Source organism: Drosophila teissieri, chromosome 3R, assembly GCF_016746235.2.
Source record: "Drosophila teissieri strain GT53w chromosome 3R, Prin_Dtei_1.1, whole genome shotgun sequence".
Classification (NCBI taxonomy): domain Eukaryota; kingdom Metazoa; phylum Arthropoda; class Insecta; order Diptera; family Drosophilidae; genus Drosophila; species Drosophila teissieri.
Window position 1 is genome coordinate 8980490 of NC_053032.1, and position 20393 is coordinate 9000882.

Below are 20393 nucleotides of genomic sequence, written 5' to 3' on the forward strand. Positions count from 1 at the left end.
ATTGTAAAAAGTAGTTGCACTAGTAAAAATACTACGCTTAGAAATTACTTCTAATCGCAGTGTTCCATCTAATTACAAAAAGGAGCAATTGGTTTACGAATGACTGCAATAAGTCAATGTGATTCTAATTCCCTACTTGTATTAAAGGAATATAATTCTATATTTTTTCCTCCCATTTCGCCAGTGTACCCCACACTTTAGATCGCAGGCATGCGGGGTTTTTGTGGCTTTCGCGTGTCGTGCAGCATGCGATTTTGATGTTTGCTGCGACACGTGCGCTGCAACCCAAGGATGAAGTGATTTCCTCTCCACTCGCTGCGCAAACGGGCATCATTTTAATGGCCAAATTATTTGCTTATACCCATTCTGTGGATCAGTAACTCTACCACCAGGGCACAGCCCGCAAAGGCGACGCCAAAGGCCAGGACGAACAAGGCGCCGGCGATGTTGTGCACATCCAATGCCTGGGGAGCTCCCTTGACCTTGCGCCCATTCGCCAGGTCCATCAGCACTTCTTGCTTCTTCTTGTCCATGTACTTGTCAATGAACTGGAGGGAAAAACGTTTGGGACAAATGTAACATTTCTGGAGCTCCAAAGGGGTATGAGTTTACCCTCAGTTATAAATTATAATTATTATGAGTTAATGTCAATTCATGATAATAAAAAAGAGAACTATATCGATTCCACAATCTATACCGTTACTAGTAAATCGAAATCTTCAGCATGAAGTTTTGCGTTTGTGCTAGAGTGGCGTGCAAAAGTTTTTAATCATACAAATTAGAAATAATACAAAATAAAAAATAAAAATTTTCAAAGTGTAGCAGCTTTGGCGTTGTGGCGCTAAGTGGCGTGCAAAAGCTTTTGCAATCGATAGAAATTATAAATAAAAAAAAAAAAATAAAAATTTTCAAAGTGTGGCAGTTTTACTGTTTGGCGTTAGAGTCGTGCAACATGAATGACAATCGCTCGTCTATTTCAAGTCGTATGCTAACTTCTACTTGTATTCTAATCTCACGTTCATACGAAGACAGACAGACGACAGAAAAGACGACAAGAACAAGACATGCAGATCGGCTATTATCTATAAATATATATTTATATGTGAACGCTTTTTCTTTACATTTTCAAATCTAGTATACCTTTACTTAGAACGGTATATAATACGTTACAAAACTAGCTGCATATTTAGCTTATAAGATTAAACCTCAAGTGAAAGTATAGTCCAGTTTCCTGACAGGTCCTTATATGTTTGTTCAATTCAGGCATTAAGATCCAACCTCTTATCGAAACAGCCCGCGTATAATCAAAATACAGATCGTCATGCAAGACCTACAATAAAAACTGGACCTTAAAACAGTCGATTTACCCGACTATCAGATACCCGTTACTCAGCTATTTAGTAACTGGGAAGAAGAATAATAATATCAAACAAATTTAATTTTTTTAGCTCCCTAGATCTCAGCGGCCATACGGACAGTGGACAGACGGACATAAGGGATCGACTCGGATAGTGATCCTGCTTAAAAATAAAAACTTTTTGGTGTGGTAAATCCTTCCTTCTAAATGTTTCATACTTTCCTACGAACCTAACAAAACACCACCACGAGTAACGGGTATAATAATTAACATATTTGAGCAATGTAATATTTTACAATACGGTTTTCCAAGGCCTCCGTGGACACATAGTCGCCAACGGAAAGAGATCCCGAAGACAATCGCTCAATCCCGAGTCCATAACTTGGCATGAAGCTGACATTCGACAAGTAGCTGTAGTCGTGCACCTCAAAGTTCCGTGCCAGAATCTGCTCCGTTTCTAGATCGGAACTCTGCACCGTGTGCACCCAGATAATGGATGGAGCTGACCACTTCCACTCCGACTGAGCCCATTTCTCGATCGTATCCACAGGGGCGGAGTAGAAGGGAAAGGTCAGCATCGACTTGAGTTGACCACTGTAAATGTTCTCCAAAGTAATTGTGGCACATAAAATTGTGGCCAAGAAAAATCGTGGTGCAAAACGATCGAAGCTGAAAAGGAGCAAGTCTAAATAATTTTAATCAAGGCCAGGGCACAGCAAATATAAAATATAAGTCCTACCTCATAGGAGCAGATGGCTGCTGAATAAATAGAGCAAATATATCCAGCATGGATTTCTCGAACTTTCGGCTATGATGAAACTTAACCTGAGTCCCAGACAACCGCAGGCGATAGCTGACATACTTCATGAAGTACAAAAAGGTGCCGCAAATCACTAAAGTAGAGATAAGCACCAGCCAGGTCCGATTATTAAAGGGCATAATATTAGTTCGCCAGCTGGGTAGAGGGCTAGAAAACGGGCTAAATGTATTTTTATGGGGTCATTTAGGCGAAGTAAAACTAACGCTGGAGCAGGACCCAGGATAGTCACCGAAGATCGGGCTATGGTGTGCGAGGTTTCCGTGATTCCATCATACCAGTTGTATATGCATCCAATGGCCATCTCCACGCGCTGCTCATAGATATCCCCCAGCATGCCGTCGCTCGACTCATTGTCGTAAATTCCGCCCCAGTTGTCGGCTCCATCTGTAAGGAATTCCATGTTTTTACTTATATGTTTCATATTTTGTAGTTTCCGAATTCACCAACTACAGTGACTTACATGCCTCGACCCTCAGGTGACAATTGTGCACCTGGCAGAAGGTCTTCATCACATTGGCCTCGGCGCCGTCGAAGGTGAGCGAACGATTGGCCTTCTGCGGATGGATGGGATCCACGTCGCCCTGGCCAGCGGGCTGCAATGGGTTAACGTTTAATGGTTAACTATGATCGACAACTCAAGTGTCTGTGCTAATTTCGTTAATGGGCTGGTTGGAGCAACGCCCATTCCCAGTTTCACACCAAAGCAACCCACTCTCTATTCGGAACACAAAGTAGCATTCAAATGGACATCGACACTTGGCTCGTCGGGCGGCAATTAAATGGAAACACGTAATTTAAATCAATGTTGGTGCTGTGCAGGATCCAAAGCCAAGCCCCAAACAAAACCACACTCACATGCTTGTGGCTGTTTGCCTATCCGTGAGTGTGAATAAGTGTGAGTGGGTGTGAGTGGGTGTGGGTACTGGCATTGGTGTTAGTGTTTGGCTGGGCGTGCGTGTGTTTACAAATGTGCAAATGTCCTTAAGGCAACCAATTGAGTGCGAACAAAACTTTTGTCAAATGACAACAAAAGCTCTTTTTTTCCCGTTCTGTGGTTACAATGGGATAACAGGGATTAGCACTCAGTCTGAAAAGTACCTGATTAAGACTAGATGGCCATTGGGTTATTGATAAATACGGCTTCATTTAATTATAGGTTTATTTTTAGAAGTAAAAAATTCCTAAGCAAATATATATTTCATATTTTTGTATAAAAAAAATGTTTTATTATATTACATTTTGTTAGTAGAAAATCAATAAAGCTGATTACATTTTTAATTAATGATTAATTGCTAATTTTCGCAACTCAACAGATACGAGTACAGTGCTTTTTGTGTGTGGACAATCCATGAAGTCGAGTCCTGACAACTCCCACCAGTGATTACCATGGACTAGGCACCGCAGCACAACATGTGCTTACATTTTAGTTGCCGAAGTCGTTGGCCGCAACGACAACAAAGGAAAATAACTAAGCACCCTCACCCACACCACCACCGCCAAACACACACAGACACCAACAATCCTCACACATACACTCAAACACACGAATTTGGCCAAAGGAGCCACCACTACACATTTATTCACGATGAGTTCGCACAGAGAGTCGGACTAATCCAAAGACAACGATGTGAATGAGCCTGATGAAGATGAGAAGTCCTCAACATTGAGGGAGGTGATGAGGGGTGAGGTAAATGGGAACAAGGACGACCAATTGGCTTTGCTTAATGTCGGCGTGCAAATCTCTGGTATTTTGGTAAAGCTGGCTGGCCATCAGGAAGGCACGGAAAAAAAACTGACCACTTATTTTCCTCTTTTTGGAAATATCCCTACTACAGCACAAGTTTAAGAACAAATTCAAATTATTACAATTTCCGAAAACTCAAAAATAAAATTTAAACAAAAATTAATATTTAGCCGTCTGAAACCAAGTAAGTAATCAAACCGGTAGAATGTTGAGTATCAAAAATCATAACATTTCAATATAATAAATTATGCAGCCTTTTATTTTTTATGAAATCCTACTAAATGAATTAAACTATTTTTTCTCAGTGCTGCTTAGGCAACAACAAACGATAAATATAAACTTAACCGGCAATTACTTACCACATAATTAGTAATCGTATATGGGACATAAGTAATGGAGCCAACGAGCAGACTGCGGCGCTGCAGATTGAGCAGTTTGTTGGGATAAAGTTCGACCCGGTTGGCAAAAGTTTCGTTAGGCAAGAATGCGTCCAGGAGCAGGGCATCCAAATTACCAACGGCACCAACAAACTTTTGTGTCCACAGCTCGAAATTGATGTCGCGGTAGGGCGAAGTGGTTTTAGTCCCTGCTCCTGCTCCTCCTCCTCCTCCTCCTTCACCTTCATCGTCCTTGTTTCTCGTGTTTACCGATGCGCCTCCCCTGCGCCCGGGGTTTGGTTGGGGTCCTGTATTTGGTCCTGTTGGTCCTGTTGGTCCTGTTGGTGCTGCCCCTGCCTCAGTTTCCGTTCCAGGTCGGACCATCAGATGGTGAGGGTAGACTAAAGCGCATTACACCGATTTCCCGATGTTGAACAAGCAGAAAAAACAATTGGGCAAGGGATTTAAAAAAGACCACGGATTTCTTTTAGAAATTGAGAGATATCGAATAAGGTTTACTTAGTTTTAAGGTATTATTTATAAGGTTATTTTCCTGCCTAATTTGGGATCTCTTTGAAAGGTGTCTATACACAAAATTGAATAAAATGTAATAAGTATTTGTATCTGAAGAACCCATTTACAAGTTAATTTTCTCCTTCTCTATTAGTCCACTGTATGTGACAACATACAAAACAATAAAAACATCAGAGGGAGAACAGAGTCCAAACCCGAAAAGCCCAAGTTTGCAATCGAACACGGCACTGTCGAGTGTTGAAATTATTGTCAAGTGCTAAAGTTTGATCAACTGGCCACGAATGTCCTGCGGCTGTTTCCCCACCATGTTTACGCGAGGGTCGCCGCGCGTTGGGGCCGAAAGGAAACTTTTCCAGTTTGAGTTGTTTTGCCACGCCCCCAGGGAGGTGGCGGAAAGCCACCGCTTTAGCTAATAAATTGATGCTGACGGGGTTGCTTGAGCCGGGTGGAACATGACAGGAACACTCAATTGAAACGGCTTATTCATAGTGTCTTTATGGGCAACTATAAACCGTACTCACACTGCAGTATATCCATGCGAAGCAATTGCGCAGGGCTTTCGTCCTCGCACAGGAACAAATATCGCTTGTCCTTGAGTCGCACATTTGCATTGCGAGTGGCGTAGTATCGAGCGTGAATAAAGTGGTGCGTCTGCGATAAGATCGTTATAAATCCCTATGTGAGGAAGCCATGATATGAGTATGCACAACAAATTTTAAAATTGTAAAACTTTGTAAAACTGCAGCGGTTAAGACATACTTATAAAGCCATACGTACGTGTATACACGTGTTTGTGATTTCTAATTAAAAGCTTACCTCTGTGACGCTGCTATTTAAAGCGCCCATAACGTGGTCCTCCAGATCCTTCAAATCCCTTAAGAATGCCACATTAATCCATTGAAGCCTAATTGGCTGACTCAATTCACGAAGAACTAATTCCAAAGCACTTAAATATTCCAGTTGAAGGGGAGTTGTAGACTCCGAGTTATTGTAGACAATCAAAATCGATGGAAGTCCAGCAAAGTATTGACCAACTAGGATGGAATAGGCTTAAGTTGGCTAAGAAGTCTAAGGCGGTGTTGCGTTACCTATAAGCCGAAGCATTTGACTCAAATTCATCAGCAGCGGTTGGAGCAACATCTCGACAGCCTTTTGATTCCATTTTCCAAGATTCCGGCTTTTATACGACTGGCATTTAATGACTGCTTCGATTGACCCGTAAATTGATTTTAACTCGAAATGTAATTGAAAACCTCCGATAGGTCCTATCATCGCAAACTGCAAATGGGCAGTATTTGCTTAGTCATTAGCCTAATGAAACGCACACACCACATTACGATATTTGCATAATTCACTAAACCAACAAGAACTTGACAATGGCTGCCTCGGGTAAGTCAAGCGGAAAGCCTCAGTTTAGCAAAACTTAAATATAACATATGTATGTACGTTATGATAAAGCATCTTTTAGGTGGTAATCAGTTGTGGACACTGGGCCAAAGGAAAGAGGTAATGTAGGGAGCTCGGTATAACAATATGTATAACAATGGATGTGTGCAACGTGCATTTACGTCAAGCTTAAGGTGGATTCATATATTTGTATTTAAGTTTTAATCGGATGTATACAAGATTGAACTGAGACTGCGAAGAAAAGACGATGCTAATTATATTCAATATTGCATTTGTTAACCTTAGTGTTCCCCATTTCTCGCAGTGATCTGGGTTAACCCCTGGCAGTGGGCCACTTAGCGGTCCCACAAATTAGCGACAACAATGCGGCCAAACGACTGACTTTCATTATGAAACCGAACAAAGCCCGAAACGAAGCTAAAGGTCCACAGACGGTCGACAGAAACTGAGCCGGGACCAGGCCAAGTGTCAATTGAAACAATTCAATTGGTCTGCCAGCAAATTCTGTTGGCCGTGAGGGGTTAACACAGGGGCTGGAGACACAGGACGACGAGTCGCCGCCATTGCCGATGTGGTAACACAAATGGACAGTCGAGACAGGCAGTGTGGCAGTGAATGTGCGAGTGTTGCGAGTGCTTAACCATTGGGTTATTTGAAATTGAAAGACAGATTAAGGGATTTGCTCCTGGCGAGCCAGAGGAGAGTCCGATGGAGACTCCGAGTGCCGTTGAACCAAGGACGAAGTGCCAGGGGAGTCGCTCTCTGCTTTTGATTCTGATTCTGGTTCTGGTCCTGGTCGTGGTCCTGGTTCTACTCCTGGTCATTTGAGTGCACAGCAGGCGGCGATTTTATTGCCTCGACAACCTGCTGGGATCCCCCCAAAAATCGTAAAAAAAATCATAGCATCCACCCAGATCCACACACATGGCTCGGCACTGAAGGGCAATTAAACACTCAAGCGGTGTGTTACCCCAGACCGAGTTACTCTAAAGTCAATGGCATTAAAAATCCATGAACCGATATTTATCTTCTCAAGCGCTTTGCAGGGTAGCAATAAAGTGGCGAACCAGGCGACGGTTTGATAGAGTGATTCAAGTTTTGCTTCGTAAGTCACGTTATGAAATTAGCGTTGGATTCCGAGGTTCATAAAACCACAAAAAAAGTTTAAGCAATTTGGAAGTTGGTATCGAAGATTATCGTTATCGAAGTATTACACATTTATTAAATATTTCGATAATTTCGATATTAATATACATATGTACATCCTGAGCTGCGGAGTTTTGTCCAAAATCTTTTGTTTTTTAACAAGAAGTGCTAGGGCAGTCCAGAAGTACGGCCACGTAATGATTTAGTGATTTGGTACATTCAATTGCGAAAGCAAGACCAGAAATAGCACTGAAAACTTCCCCGAACTCGCAGCTCCTTGAAGTATGCAACACTAATCAAGACGCAAATGCAGATTTGTGCGATTACGTGTTTGTCTGCGTGCGTGTCTGTCCGCAGAAATGGAATTTACACGCCTCACACACGCAAGCACACGCAACCAAAGCGGAGCGAGACGGGGCAGGAACCGCAGGCGGGATTGCTGACCAGCAAAGCGACCGCAATGTGGCCCACAAGCTGCAGGAGTGGCCAACACAGCGGCAACATATGGCCAAGAGCCGAAAAGGTTTACGGCTGGCAGTGCGCGTACGTATGTATGAGTGAGTGAGTGCGTGGCGCATTTTTAGCTAAAGTTTTTAAATTCTTTTCCTCTTTTGCAAGCTGTGGCTTAGAGTTGTGTGTTATGCTTTCATCTGGTGCCTGCTGGCGGGCTATTTGGCTAGACCGAATTGCACTTGCATGCTAATGAAAAGTGCTCCCCGCACAAGGAACTTTAAATAGCAGGCAATCTTAAAGCCAAATTACCCGCTCAGTATGGGCAACACATTCGTATTTTTTGCATACCCATCCATTTACATTTAAATAATAATAACAACGGCGACGAGTGGGGCGCGTCAATCAAGGCTAGCAGCTGCCTTAATGAGTAGCGAAACAAGGCGATGTCCTTGAAGTCCTTGGCAGCCAACTAAACAATGGCAACATGAAGGCTTTGGCGTAAATCGTGCCACTTCATTGTGGCCCATGGGAGCTCGAGCTGCGAAGGGAATAAGCCATGCAAATGAGTTTTCCCTTTTCACGACTTTCACTCGCGCAGTTGCCTAACAATGCGATGTGATCAATAATTGCGGCTGAATCAGAAGCGCTTCGAGAGGAATTTAATGTGTCCAATGAAACTTTAATGTTTGAAAATGACATAACAAAGACGAACTCTAAGTATTTGAGAAACCACTGGATGCTGGCATTTCTGACAACTAAATTGTTCAGTGTGCATTGAATACATTAATTTTCCAGCATAAATTGCGTGTTTTTTTCTCTGGTTAACAATTCAAAAATACTTGAGCAAAACGTGCTTATAATCCGCAGGGATAAGTTGTGGCAATTCGAAATCCTTTTAGCATATATCTGAAATTTATTTATAACCTAATTTGATTTATTATTCTAATTTTCTATGTGCTATTAATATGTAATTCCTCCATGTAGTCAGTTAGCATGGGGATTTCCAAATTCCTGCTGATCTATTGCTTTGGACTGAATACATTCACAACCTGTCACCTGATAGGAACTCAATGGCCGAGTCAGAAACAATTACGCACAGCTCATCAAGTGCTCGGAACACACTGCGTATGCTTGATAACCATTTGTGACATCTGACGGTATCTGACAAGCATCCGACAAGCTCGGCAAGATTCCTCTGTCAGTCCATGGAAATGTGTAAATATTTGCATGGTAATTAGCCAGGACATCGGTTTCACTTCACCACTGCATTAGTAGTAGTCGCTGTCCTTGAAAACCTCATTTGCTGCTGCGTGTGCTAGGTGGAAAGTGTTTTCTGTGAAACATTTGGTTGCCGCACAATTATGCAGATTGCCACTGCAGAAGTGTGGTGAGTGGGCGGGGACTCGAAAGTTTGTGCAAACATTTGCCATTTGGCCGAGGCCAGGCCCCCTGGAGCTCGCCCCATATTTGTGTTTGCCATTTCCAGGGTACTGCGAATTGCAGTTTTTTCGTGATTTGTAAATAACTGAAGAGGCAGTCTCCGTTTTCTTCTTCCGCATTTTCATTTTTTCGCTATTTTGTATTTGCCAAAAACCTCTTCTTCGAATTTGAGGCAAACACTCGAGCGTGTAAATGCACACACACACACACACACTCGAAAAAAAAATAAAGCTTGTGAAACTAAAATAGAAACACATTTCATTTCCGTAAGATCTGGCAGAGTGGAAAAGGAAAATGTGCTGCACTTCGGAGGGGCAGCGGGGAAACAGGCGGGTAGAACAACTGGCAAACAACAAGAAAGTGGAAATAAACTTGGCGATAAACCAACGAAATCGATTGGAAATATTTTAACGAAATTGCAGCTTAAAGTGTCAAGGCAGCATGTCGGTTGCTGCCAAAGTGGGTGGCATTTTCCGGGGGCAGCAATCATTTCCACTGACGTTAAGATGAGTGCTCGTTGCGATGATTCGGCTGTCGATGATTATGAGGCTGCAGCTGCAAAATGATGCTGTTGGGTATTTAGATAATGCCGCCCATCCACTTGCCAAATCCTCCTTCTTGCTACAGTGGAACCCAGCTGTATTGGCCACTCAAGTGTGTTAAGGCAAGGCTTGGACCTTAAATTTATTTTGATTGGTCTTGGAACTCGTATCACAACATAATCTGCTAGGTGATCAGTTTTATTATTAAGAGCAGATTATTTACTTACTCAGTCAAAACTTTTAGTTCTAAAAAGTTTCTTTGAATGTCCTTCCCCACCACAATAAAGGTTTTAGCTTTGAAATCATAAAGGTGTCTGAATGCATTCTTTATGGCTGAATTCACTTTCGAAATGAATGCGCCGAATTCGCCAAATACGCTCTTGTATAATTTTAGGCGTTTTTATGAATAAATTAAAATACAATTGACCTCTATGCTTGATATGATAAGATCCTGATCCTGATAAGATTGTAGAACATTAAGTGTGAAATTATTGATTGAAGATAATGATAGCAACAAACAATTTTATAAGTTTAAAGTAAACCTTGTCGAAGCTCTACTGTCTCTGTATCTCTCGAGAGTGCAGTTCAAGTGAAGCGCAACGGCAAAGAAACAGTTTAAATGCTAACAATGCAACGGTTTCGGGTCAAGTATTTCCATCTTCCCCCGCTCGCAGCCGTTTTCCCAGCTACGGAAACGAAGTGTAATGAAAGCGTGTAAAGTGCAAATCGAAAAGGCAATACAAGTAGCGAGTACCAAATGCTTGTGCCCTCCGCCCGTTACTGCTTCTTGGCCAGAAATTTCTCTAAATTACCAATGTCGGGGCCGGGCCAGGACGATAAGGATAAGGGGCTGTGCAAGTTGGTCAGGTGCCCGGACACATCCTGCGCGCAGAGAAACAGGTGAAAAGAAGGAAACGGACAGAGGAAATGTTTCGCAAAATGCAAGTTTCTTTCACGCTCTAAATGGATTTTCCCTCTGCCGTCATTTGCCCGTTTTGTTGTGTGAAATTATAACTTTAATTAAATGAATTTAATTTCACTAGCTCTTCGCAGCCTAGCTGCGTCCTAATGGAGCATCCTTGACTTGCCTGAGTGGGAAGGGTTATTGCTTTAAGCCCTAACAGATTTTCATATTTCGTTAGCATTTGCCGACCACAAAAACCGCCAACGAATTAAATATTGATAATTGTTTTTTGCCAATAGATGACTATCTGGTCGAATTTAAATATATGGGTCCATATATGCAATTACATAATCCAGTGACAGAAAAGAGTTTTGTTGTCGCTGTGCTTTTGAAAATTTATTGCATATTTTGGCGCAGGCTGTAAACTCGCCCGGGAATTTCCCGGGGCTTAGAACTAACAATTCAAAATGAATTTAAGGCCGTCGAGGCGATGGCCAAAACGGGCCAAATGAAAAATTTCAATTAACCACAAAAGCCGATGGCCAACCAAATCGGACCGAAAACAAAACGCCATGCAAACGGAAAAGCGCCCAAAAAATGAGAAACGAGAAAAATATTGCCCACTGCCAACCGTTTTGGGTGAATCATTTTCTCTCTTTCTATTTGTTTGAGGAGTTTTTCCTGCCGTTGCAGGGACAACCTGGCCAAATCCTTTTGTCGGAGAGCTCTGTGCGTCCTGGGCCACAATTAAATGCACTCGACAATGCACCTGACGGACCCAAAATCGTGCTCCGACCACATATGTACGAGTATATCCCTGTCCCCGTTCCCGTTCCCGTCCTCGTCCGCACCGCATCCACATCCGCATCCGTTCATTTATTCATTGAAGATTGGCTTTGGCCAATCAATTGGCCATGGACCCGTTTTTGCCGCTGCGCCAAATCAATGCATCCTGCGGTCCGAAAACCAGCGAAATCAATACGAATTATTTGGTTTTCCAATTCGTTACACTTCATTAATGGCAATCCCTAAACTCGTTTTGTTTTGGCGCCCTCGCGAGGCCTTGGTAAGAAATATGATGGCTGCGATTTTGAGAATAATTCTATTTGGGCCCCCACTCGAATGGACTCGCATTCTGTTTATTGTTCATCATATCCACATCAATTGGGGGATTGTCGGGACCGCAACGGAAATTTATTTTATACATGCCAGCCCCACCGCAGCTCATTTGGAGCCACGAAAACCGCCAATTTGGATCCGTGCGGCAAGCGGCATTTCAAATCGCACTTTAATATTACATGTGTGTGGGTTGGGGTGTGCCACACACACCCACTCACTCAATCGTTTTCGGCGCATTGTGTTGACAAAGACGTAAATAAAAATTTATGCGCACAAAAGTATGCCACACAACATGCACATAAAATGATTATGACGATTATGCGAAGCTACTGGGGCTACTGCTGCTGATTATTCAGGGATGTTCTATATGAGCACACATCACACACAGTCCTGGGCACACTTTATATTTCGATAGGAAATATGGGTCATAACCATTTCATACACATTCATTTTTAATTAATTAAGGTTCTGTATAATGATATCAGTTTTTTGGAATCAAATACAATTACCAATTCGAAACATTACTATTTTTAAAGTGTGTGCTGAACTTTCTTAGAACCTATTATTTTGTCAGCCGCTGTAGGCAATCCGCCTATAAAAACTCACTCGCTTGTTCCCACATTTATTGACACAAATTGCGTTTTGAGGACGGCATTTGGCAGCCGCCGTGGCAGTTCCTTCTGCTTTCTTTTTATTAAAGAAATAATAAAATATTCATAAAGATTTCGCTCCGATAGGCACGTACATATATATTTTAGAATAAACGACCGTTAAATATGTTTGTGGCCAGGGCCTAATAATCAATGGCGATCCCTGCTTTATTAGCATCGTCTGAGTTATTTGCGGTCGGGGTGTGTTCCGCCTCCAAACTGGGTTCCCTGCTTGGGCGCTCAATCAATTCCCGGCCAAGCTGTGCGCCACACAATCATGTCAAGAATTCAATATCAAAGCGCGAGCGCAGCTGCCGCTGATGACATCGTGGAATGTCCACGATTTCATCAGCCCCCCGCCTTTCTTTCAATGCCATTGATGAACAGGCTCAGAGCGAGTGGGTGGTGGTGGGTGTTTGGGGTCTGGGTCGTAAGCATCGCACTTTGATTACAAATATGAAACATGCTCACACAAATATGACCTGCCCCTCCGGTTGCCACAAACCCAGCTTCCTCAATGGCGTGTGTATGGAGTGCACTTAATGGCGTTCCGCACTTCTCGAAAGGAGGGGTGAAAGTCAAGTTAATATTGAGCCAACTTGACTCAATTTTGACTGAGTGGGCCGAAGCACTGACAAAAACTGAGGAGAATCTTAAATGATCTGGTAGATTATCCCAGAAGTATAAAAAGATTAAAGGTGTACTAGATAATTCATTTTTAATTAAAAAATAAATATGGCAAATGTCTAACAAAAGCCAAAAAAAAATCAATTTTTTGTACAAATAAATACACAATAGTCTAAAGGCTAACGAGCAATAATTTTATATCACATCTTGCGGAAACAATTTTTCTTTGAAAATTAAAATATTCGCCTATTTTCTCGTAAATATTTATTATTTTGTAAAGTATTTATATTGATCTTTCATATTATTCTTTTTTAAGTTTGAACTGCGGTTGTACTTAATCGTGTTTACGCTATTAAATAGCGTAAAAGAATAAACTAATCAAAATGTATTTTCCATTTTAAGCTAACAGAAATTTTTTTATTAGTGCAGCCAAACATTCGCTGAGAAGGCAACACTCGGGAAAATTGCAAATAGACAAGATCTTAGGCCATTAGCTTTAATTGCCAAGTGCAATTTCAGTGGCAGCAGCAGTAGCAGCTGGAACTGCAACAAATTGCGTGGCTATCAATATTTCCGTGGCTGCATTTGATTTCCTAATGCATCTGCAGCAATTCATGGCCCGAAGTTGACAGGCAGGGAGGCAGCCTTCATCCTCCAAACCGTCGCCCCTGTCAACGATTAACAATATCCGGTTGTGTGCCCCGGCAGGAGGTCCCCGCTGGCCCGATTGCGAGCTTGGTTTTAATTAGTCCTGCCCGTACGTATTTTCTATTGGCCAATTCACCGCAGAAGCTTCATTACCGGGCTACCGTGTGTGTCTCTTTCGCTTTGTGCGTGTGTGCTTCTGCAGGACAGATTGCGAGTCATTAAGTTGATGCAGCAGCACCAGCACCAGCAGAGGGAGGAACAGGAGCAGCATCCGTGTAAGCCACACAAACAGGCAGTTAGAATGCCACATGCCACGCCCACAGCAGCGGTCGAGCCATGTCGAGGGGCTGGGCAGTTGTAACTGAATCGAAATCAGTAGCAGCACCAGCAGCAGCACCAGCATCCAAATCCGTAACCAAGCCCGGTTCAGGGTAGAAAACGAAGCAGAAACATGTCGAGAGTTAACCTTTGTTGGCGGTTTGCTGCTTTTTGTGCGCCGGAAACGGTACAGCAACTCAATCAGTTTTTGCGGTTTATGGTGGCCAGGCCAAAAGGGACACGCTAATGGCTCACAAATGGCACTTGAATAATTGAATGCCGGAAACGGAGGAAAAAGAAAGCGCGCGGTATTAGCCAGCAATGCCTGCACATGGCATTGTCCGTTTTATACACGTAATCCACATGTAAACAAATTGCACACTTCAACTACAAATTAACTACGGATGTTACCAACTAATCTCAGGGTCTAAAGCGAAGCATCCTTCTTGTTCCGACTGCCCGAAGCCTTCTCTTCCGGGTCCGCATGCGGTTTCTCTTTGTGTGGTTGCGGCTCCTCGCTATTCTGGCTGCCGATCAGTTTCTTTCTTTCGCTAGTAATGAGCTGCTGCAGCTCTTCCTCCCAGCCCAAGGCTTTGGCCAGAGCCATTACTCCAGCATCACAGTCACCCAGAAAGGCCACATCCCTTGTGTTATTAGGCCTGTCGAAGAGTAGCGATCGCTCATGAGGATCCATAAAGGGCACAAAGCTGGCCTGACCCACTGCATCGCGATTGATCAACAGGCGAAGGCAACGACGTCCTGGTCTCTGCACCAGTGAAGCAAACGGCTGCACTTCCAATGAGGTGCCCATGATGATCAGTAGATCGCAATCCTGAAAGTCCTCGTCGGGACTGGTGTAAAATCTCTGCGGCAGGTTTTCGCCAAAGAAAACAATGTCTGGCTTAACAACTCCATTGCACTTTTTGCATTTGGGCAGACGATCAGCAAAGATCTCCGCCTTCATCCAGGCCATGTCGTACTCCCTGCGGCACTTAATGCAGTGGTTGGTGTGAAAGCTGCCATGGGCCTCAATGATCTTGTCCTCGGGTAGACCTGTAAGCCGGTCTAACGTGTCTATGTTCTGGGTATAGTGGCGCTGAAGCAGTCCCTTGTCGTTCAGCAAACGGACAAAGTAGTGGGCCGGCGTGGGAATAAAGGATCCAGGGTAGAGTTCCTTGGCCAGTGCAAAGAACGGCGCCGGATTCTTTTCGAAGTAGTCCAGATCGAATATGGCCGTGGGATGTGGCAGCTTGTATTTTTTCAGATTGCTGTACAGCCCGGAACCTGGGGATCTGAAGTCCGGAATGCCAGCAGCTAAGAATGGCAAAATGTTAGAAAGATTCTACAGTGATATGTATATATATGTACCCACATGTTGAAATGCCGGCTCCCACCATGGTCACAATATTGCGGAATCCATGCTCACGCCAATGTTCGGCAAAGCCGTCAAAAGTCAAATCTGAAATAACCTGCGAACATGGGATTTAATTTATTTAATTAATATGATAATTAAATTATCGGGAGCTCCGCTCACCTTCTCCACTTTAATGTCTGCCTTTGCGTCCGTGGAGCCACCCAGACTAAGAGTGTTTGCAAAGAAGCGTCGAATCATATCCATTGTGGCGTCTAGGATTGAATTCAGTTAGTGAGTGACAGTAAAGACCTAACTAGTTAGACCAACCTGGGGCATCCTCTTCGTCACTGGATGAGGAATTCGAGCTCGTCGTCGGGTGTTCTTCCGTCTTTTTCTCGGAGTCGCTCATGGCTAAGAAGGTCCTTGCCCTATTCCGGTGAAAATATCCAAAACTGTGGATAATCCTGTGAATTCTACCCGTTGCGTTTATGTTGTGTTTTGCTTTTACGCAGAAAAACAAAACACGCCGAACAATCAGTGCTGACAACTATCGATAGGATTAGGCTAACGAATGGGTTATCTCTAATAGCTAAGGTTAGCTAGATTTTTAATTTGATTTTAAAATCAAATGTAAAGGATCGAACCAAAAATATTTAAATTACTGTAAGAAGTTTATGAATTAAGTGACTTATTTATTTTACTCAGGCCTTTATGAAGGTGGTAAGGTTTTAAAAAAGGTTACAACAAATGATGGCTCCTTGAACAAGGAGAAGCCAAATAATTGAAAAACTATAGATATTATAAAATACTTGCTGTTGTTAAATCGTATGTCGCTGTAATAACAATCCAACAATACGTGTTTTTATTTTTCAACTTTAAGGTTAAAATCAGCTGGACTGTCAGCACTGTGTACCCAAAATAATCGATAGCTGTTATCGACCCACCCAGTGATAGGCTCTTTAGCGCCACCAGCCCTGGATGGCCGATGGTCGATTACTCGATGTGCGGCAGGGGTGCAGCTCTGCCCGTTCGCTCAGCCCTGGAAAACCACGCCAGTCATTTTTGTTTTGATAAGGATACGGATACAAAAAGAGCGTGGCCTGGAAAAACTGCAGAAACGGCGGAGAAAGCGCCCCAAAACCGAGCGAAAACGGTGAAAACTGATCGTTGGGTAGTGCGCGAAAAAGTGGCCGCGGATTGAGCACCCCCAAACGCTACGTGGAAGCGTAAGCAGCGTGTGCAAGAAGAGGAGAAGAAGAAGCAGCAGCCCAGCAAAAGTACACAGAAGTGCAAACCAGACGGCTGAAATAACAAATCAAAGAAGGCCCCAAAGGGAGCGGCAGTGGAAGTAACTGCGGGGGCGGGGAATGGCCGAGGGTCGTCGGTGGCCGCCATTGTGTAACGCCGCCGATGGGCAGACTCTAGATCCGCGCTAGGATCTTTCGAATATCATGCATCTGAACCATGCGACAGCCGCCACGGCAGCCATGGCCAACTATCAGCACTACCAACTGCCAGCCTCTCATGGCGGTGGTGGCGGAGGAGGAGGTGGCGGTGGAGGAGGGAGCAATGGTGGATCTGGGCCCGGTCCCAATTCTGGACAGCAGCAGCCCACCACACTGGCCAGCCTCCAACAGAGTCCCTTTGCCCTGCACCAACTTACCGCCGTGCAGGCCATCCAGCACCCCACCCACCAAGCCATGCTCCATCCACAGCACCCGCTGGTCCATTTGCTGGACATATCCACCACCACAGCGAACAGTGGCGGTGGAGGCGGGGGCAGCCACACGCCCATTTCGCCCATGAAACAGGAGGTGCAGAGCGTCATTAGCGAGGAGGAGGTGGTGGTAGACGATCCGCGCAAGAAGAAACAGTGCCACGTGTGCAAGAACAAGTTCCGGCAGCTGACCACGTTACGCAACCACATGAAGATCCACACGGACGAGCGGCCCTACAAGTGCAAACACTGCGACAAGGCCTTCCGCCAGATCTCGACGCTGACCAACCACGTAAAAATCCATACCGGAGAGAAGCCGTTCACCTGCAACATCTGCGCTAAGGACTTTCGCCAGCAGAGCACCTTGATCAATCACATCAAGACGCACAAGGGTGAGTGGGTGGTCGCATCGTCCCAATAGTCCTTATGACTTAATTCCATTTCTCGCATCGGTCCGGGTAACAGCGGCGGAGTCCAGCACGCCAACTTCCCTATTGAACTATCAACCGCAGACTGGCAGCGGAAAACACCGGAAGTCCCAGATGCACCAGGCCTACCAGCAGCAGCATCAGCGCGTCCAAATCTCAAAGACCTTGTACTCCGGCAGCTACAGCTCGCCGGCGGCCGAGGAGCTGGTGAAGCCGTTCCAGTGCAGCGTTTGCAAGCGCCGCTTTCCGCAGCTGAGCACGCTGCACAACCACGAGCGGACCCACATCGATCCTAAGCCGTACAAGTGCGAAACGTGCGACAAGTCCTTTAGCCAGCTGGCAACGCTGGCCAACCACAAGAAGATCCACACGGGCGACAAGCCGTACACGTGTTCCTACTGCCACATGCAGTTCCGCCAGCAGAGCACCCTTACCAACCACTTAAAGACGCACACGCATCAGATCGCACCTGGAGGCGCCGGTGGAGTAGGAGGCGGCGGAGGCGCCGTCACAGCCACAGGTGAGCCGCTTGTGTGTTCGCCCTACCAATGAGCCGCTTTCTGTTATCACTGTGTGCATTGATTATTAACGCTCTTCCCTAACGAAGCTTTTATTTAAATCTTGTACGCATGCTAACTTCGACAAACCATCCAACAATCCAACTCCGTACCGCCAACCTGCAGTGGATCACTCAATGCCCGCTCCTCTGGCACCCGGGACGCAGCAGCTAACCAGTGGGCTGTTGCCGAACAACCTGCACGGCAGCACGGCGAACATCATCCAGCTGGACCACCATCCGCTACTGCATTTCCTCGACGGCAGCACCACGGTCAGCTCGGTCAGCACGGCGGCGGCCAACACCAAGGTGGAGCATTTCCAAACGGGCGGTTCGCCGTCGGGGCGGATGACCGTGGTGGGCACCATCAACATGCTGAAGGGCGACAATCCCGACCGACCGTTCGGCTGCAGCGTTTGCCAGCGGTTCTTCTCGCAGCAGAGCACCTTGGTCAATCACATCAAGACGCACACCGGAGAGAAGCCGTACAAGTGCAAGATCTGCGAGGTCAACTTCCGCCAGGTGGCCACGCTCAACAACCACATGAAGATCCATACCGGCGAAAAGCCCTACAACTGTTCCTACTGCCCCAAACAGTTCCGGCAAAAGAGCACGCTGCAAAACCACCTGCGGGTGCACACCTGCTAGACCCACGTCAGATCCAGATCGCAACGCGATCCAGGTCCGCAACCAGCCAGCCAGTCAAGCAGCCATTGAGGAATAGTGCAATATGCATGCCACATAGCACATACACTTATAGATCGCATATACGGCATACGAATACGATTACATGAATACTATATTTGAATATATACTCGAAAGTGTTATTTACCTGCTGTGCAGAGCGCAATTGTATGTAACTATATCGTAGAGAGCTGATCCACATGCGTGTCCAATTGTAAATTAAGGCTAGCCGTATTGGCATAAGCCACACATGATATGATACAGGGTGTTTAAGCCTAAACTCTTTACTATCCTAAGATGGTTCGATTTGAGTCGGTGTGTTAAAGGTATTTTAAGGCACGTCAAAGCCATTTAGTCTAAGACTTTTTATTATCTTTTTAAACCCATTAATTTCTTGTTTTCTTAAGCTTTGTAAATGAAACATTGGCACCCGCTTAAGTTGGGTTGCTGTTTTTAAATAGCAAGCAAAATTACTACATTGCACAAATTAACAAACTTTTATATTTCCTTTACAAGGAACATCTAACTTAAAGAAAGATTGATATTGTTTAAAACTGGTATAATTCAAGTTATAATATTTGTTTAAAGGCCAAATGGTCAAGTGTTATTAAGATTTCTTTAGCACCGAAGCTTCATTAGAACTCAAATCGATCCACTCTACAGCTATCCTCCTTCGCAACTGTTGTCATCCATGCCCCCAGTTCCCCCGACCCCTACCAATTAGTTCCGAGTATCGGCTTCACTCAGCTTTTCTCGTCGTGTTAAATGTTAAGCCCGCCAGCAAAGTAAAGTAAATTAATTAAAAGTAAAACTAGTTATTGCTATACTATGTGTAATCCCGCCCGCTCTAAACCTACATAACGCGTCATCGCAACCGAACCGAACGGAAATCGAAAACAGCAACTATATATAAGTGTACTCTTAGCGCATATTTAGCAGCATCTTCTACTCACATGACTAGACGCGGAGCAAAGGCGATCGCATAAATAATCAATAATACATTTAATGAACGAAAGAATGAAAACCGAGTTGCTTATAGAACAAAAACTTAGAAAACAGAGAGACAAGAGTCCCTAAATTAAGTGAATCGATGAGGAGAAAAAAGTAAAGCGAGTAAAACCAGATATAATTGAATTGATACAGATCGATCGTAAATGTTGTAGAGAATATATAGTATATATAAATATATATAAACTACTTGTAAATGTAAGCGAAGCGAAGAGCTAAAACAACAATAAAACATGCAAAACAGAAACTGTAACTGTAAAGTTCTTATTAAACTGATAAGGATATTGAACAACGCAATTTGGGCAGCAATCATTTAATTTTTCCAATTTAGGCAACTTTAATTTTCCACTATGCCCAGAAGAAAACACGTCTGATTTGATTTGAAATAGGGAATTTATTAAATTCTAAGTATGCAGGTATTGGGAAGAGGAAAAACAGTTCGTGTATAAGAGACACTACAAGTAATTACTATAAGCACTTTTCGCATTAAATCTCTAAGGTTTGTTGCACTGTGTATAAGTGGTGCTTTATGGGGCAGGGAGCCTCTCGAGCATTGTTCG

At 44.1% G+C, this 20393-nt stretch overlaps 3 protein-coding genes across 4 annotated transcripts; 1 reads left to right on the forward strand and 2 right to left on the reverse strand.

The window, feature by feature from the left end:
• Nucleotides 1-347: 347 nt before the first annotated feature.
• Nucleotides 348-5972, reverse strand: LOC122621193. The gene is made up of 10 exons (XM_043798977.1): nucleotides 5921-5972; nucleotides 5649-5866; nucleotides 5354-5507; nucleotides 4281-4699; nucleotides 2638-2770; nucleotides 2381-2561; nucleotides 2097-2324; nucleotides 1654-2026; nucleotides 1212-1330; nucleotides 348-561 (listed from the first exon to the last, which is right to left on the reverse strand). Exons 1-10 carry the CDS (start codon nucleotides 5970-5972, stop codon nucleotides 348-350), a joined length of 2091 nt encoding a protein of 696 aa, XP_043654912.1.
• Nucleotides 5973-14395: 8423 nt separating this feature from the next.
• LOC122620214 (NAD-dependent protein deacetylase Sirt2) lies at nucleotides 14396-15994 on the reverse strand. The gene is made up of 4 exons (XM_043797583.1): nucleotides 15768-15994; nucleotides 15621-15712; nucleotides 15459-15555; nucleotides 14396-15400 (listed from the first exon to the last, which is right to left on the reverse strand). The coding sequence occupies exons 1-4, from the start codon at nucleotides 15847-15849 to the stop codon at nucleotides 14514-14516; spliced, it is 1158 nt and encodes a 385-aa protein (XP_043653518.1). The 5' UTR covers nucleotides 15850-15994; the 3' UTR covers nucleotides 14396-14513.
• A 421-nt stretch (nucleotides 15995-16415) lies between these two features.
• On the forward strand, nucleotides 16416-20086 carry LOC122622301 (zinc finger protein 501). Of its 2 annotated transcripts, none has more exons than XM_043800653.1 (3): nucleotides 16416-17549; nucleotides 17623-18105; nucleotides 18193-18334. In XM_043800653.1, exons 1-3 carry the CDS (start codon nucleotides 16892-16894, stop codon nucleotides 18201-18203), a joined length of 1152 nt encoding a protein of 383 aa, XP_043656588.1. In that variant the 5' UTR covers nucleotides 16416-16891; the 3' UTR covers nucleotides 18204-18334. The 2 variants fall into 2 exon arrangements, with proteins under 2 accessions (XP_043656588.1, XP_043656587.1); XM_043800652.1 differs by having other exon boundaries at nucleotides 16425-17549; nucleotides 18269-20086.
• Nucleotides 20087-20393: the final 307 nt, after the last annotated feature.

Excerpts from the sequence above, each read along its gene's own strand:
- LOC122621193 (XM_043798977.1), bottom strand. The coding sequence starts at position 5,972 with ATGTTGCTCCAACCGCTGCTGATGAATTTGAGTCAAATGCTTCGGCTT. Across the intron at positions 5,867-5,920 it reads TCAAATGCTTCGGCTTATAG|TTGGTCAATACTTTGCTGGA; the intron begins GTAACGCAACAC and ends ATTCCATCCTAG. Across the intron at positions 2,771-4,280 it reads ATACGATTACTAATTATGTG|CCCGCTGGCCAGGGCGACGT; the intron begins GTAAGTAATTGC and ends AACCCATTGCAG.
- LOC122622301 (XM_043800652.1), top strand. The coding sequence starts at position 16,892 with ATGCATCTGAACCATGCGACAGCCGCCACGGCAGCCATGGCCAACTAT. Across the intron at positions 17,550-17,622 it reads TCACATCAAGACGCACAAGG|CGGCGGAGTCCAGCACGCCA; the intron begins GTGAGTGGGTGG and ends TCCGGGTAACAG. Across the intron at positions 18,106-18,268 it reads AGGCGCCGTCACAGCCACAG|TGGATCACTCAATGCCCGCT; the intron begins GTGAGCCGCTTG and ends GCCAACCTGCAG.
- LOC122620214 (XM_043797583.1), bottom strand. The coding sequence starts at position 15,849 with ATGAGCGACTCCGAGAAAAAGACGGAAGAACACCCGACGACGAGCTCG. Across the intron at positions 15,556-15,620 it reads CAGACATTAAAGTGGAGAAG|GTTATTTCAGATTTGACTTT; the intron begins GTGAGCGGAGCT and ends CCATGTTCGCAG. Across the intron at positions 15,401-15,458 it reads GGGAGCCGGCATTTCAACAT|CTGCTGGCATTCCGGACTTC; the intron begins GTGGGTACATAT and ends TGCCATTCTTAG.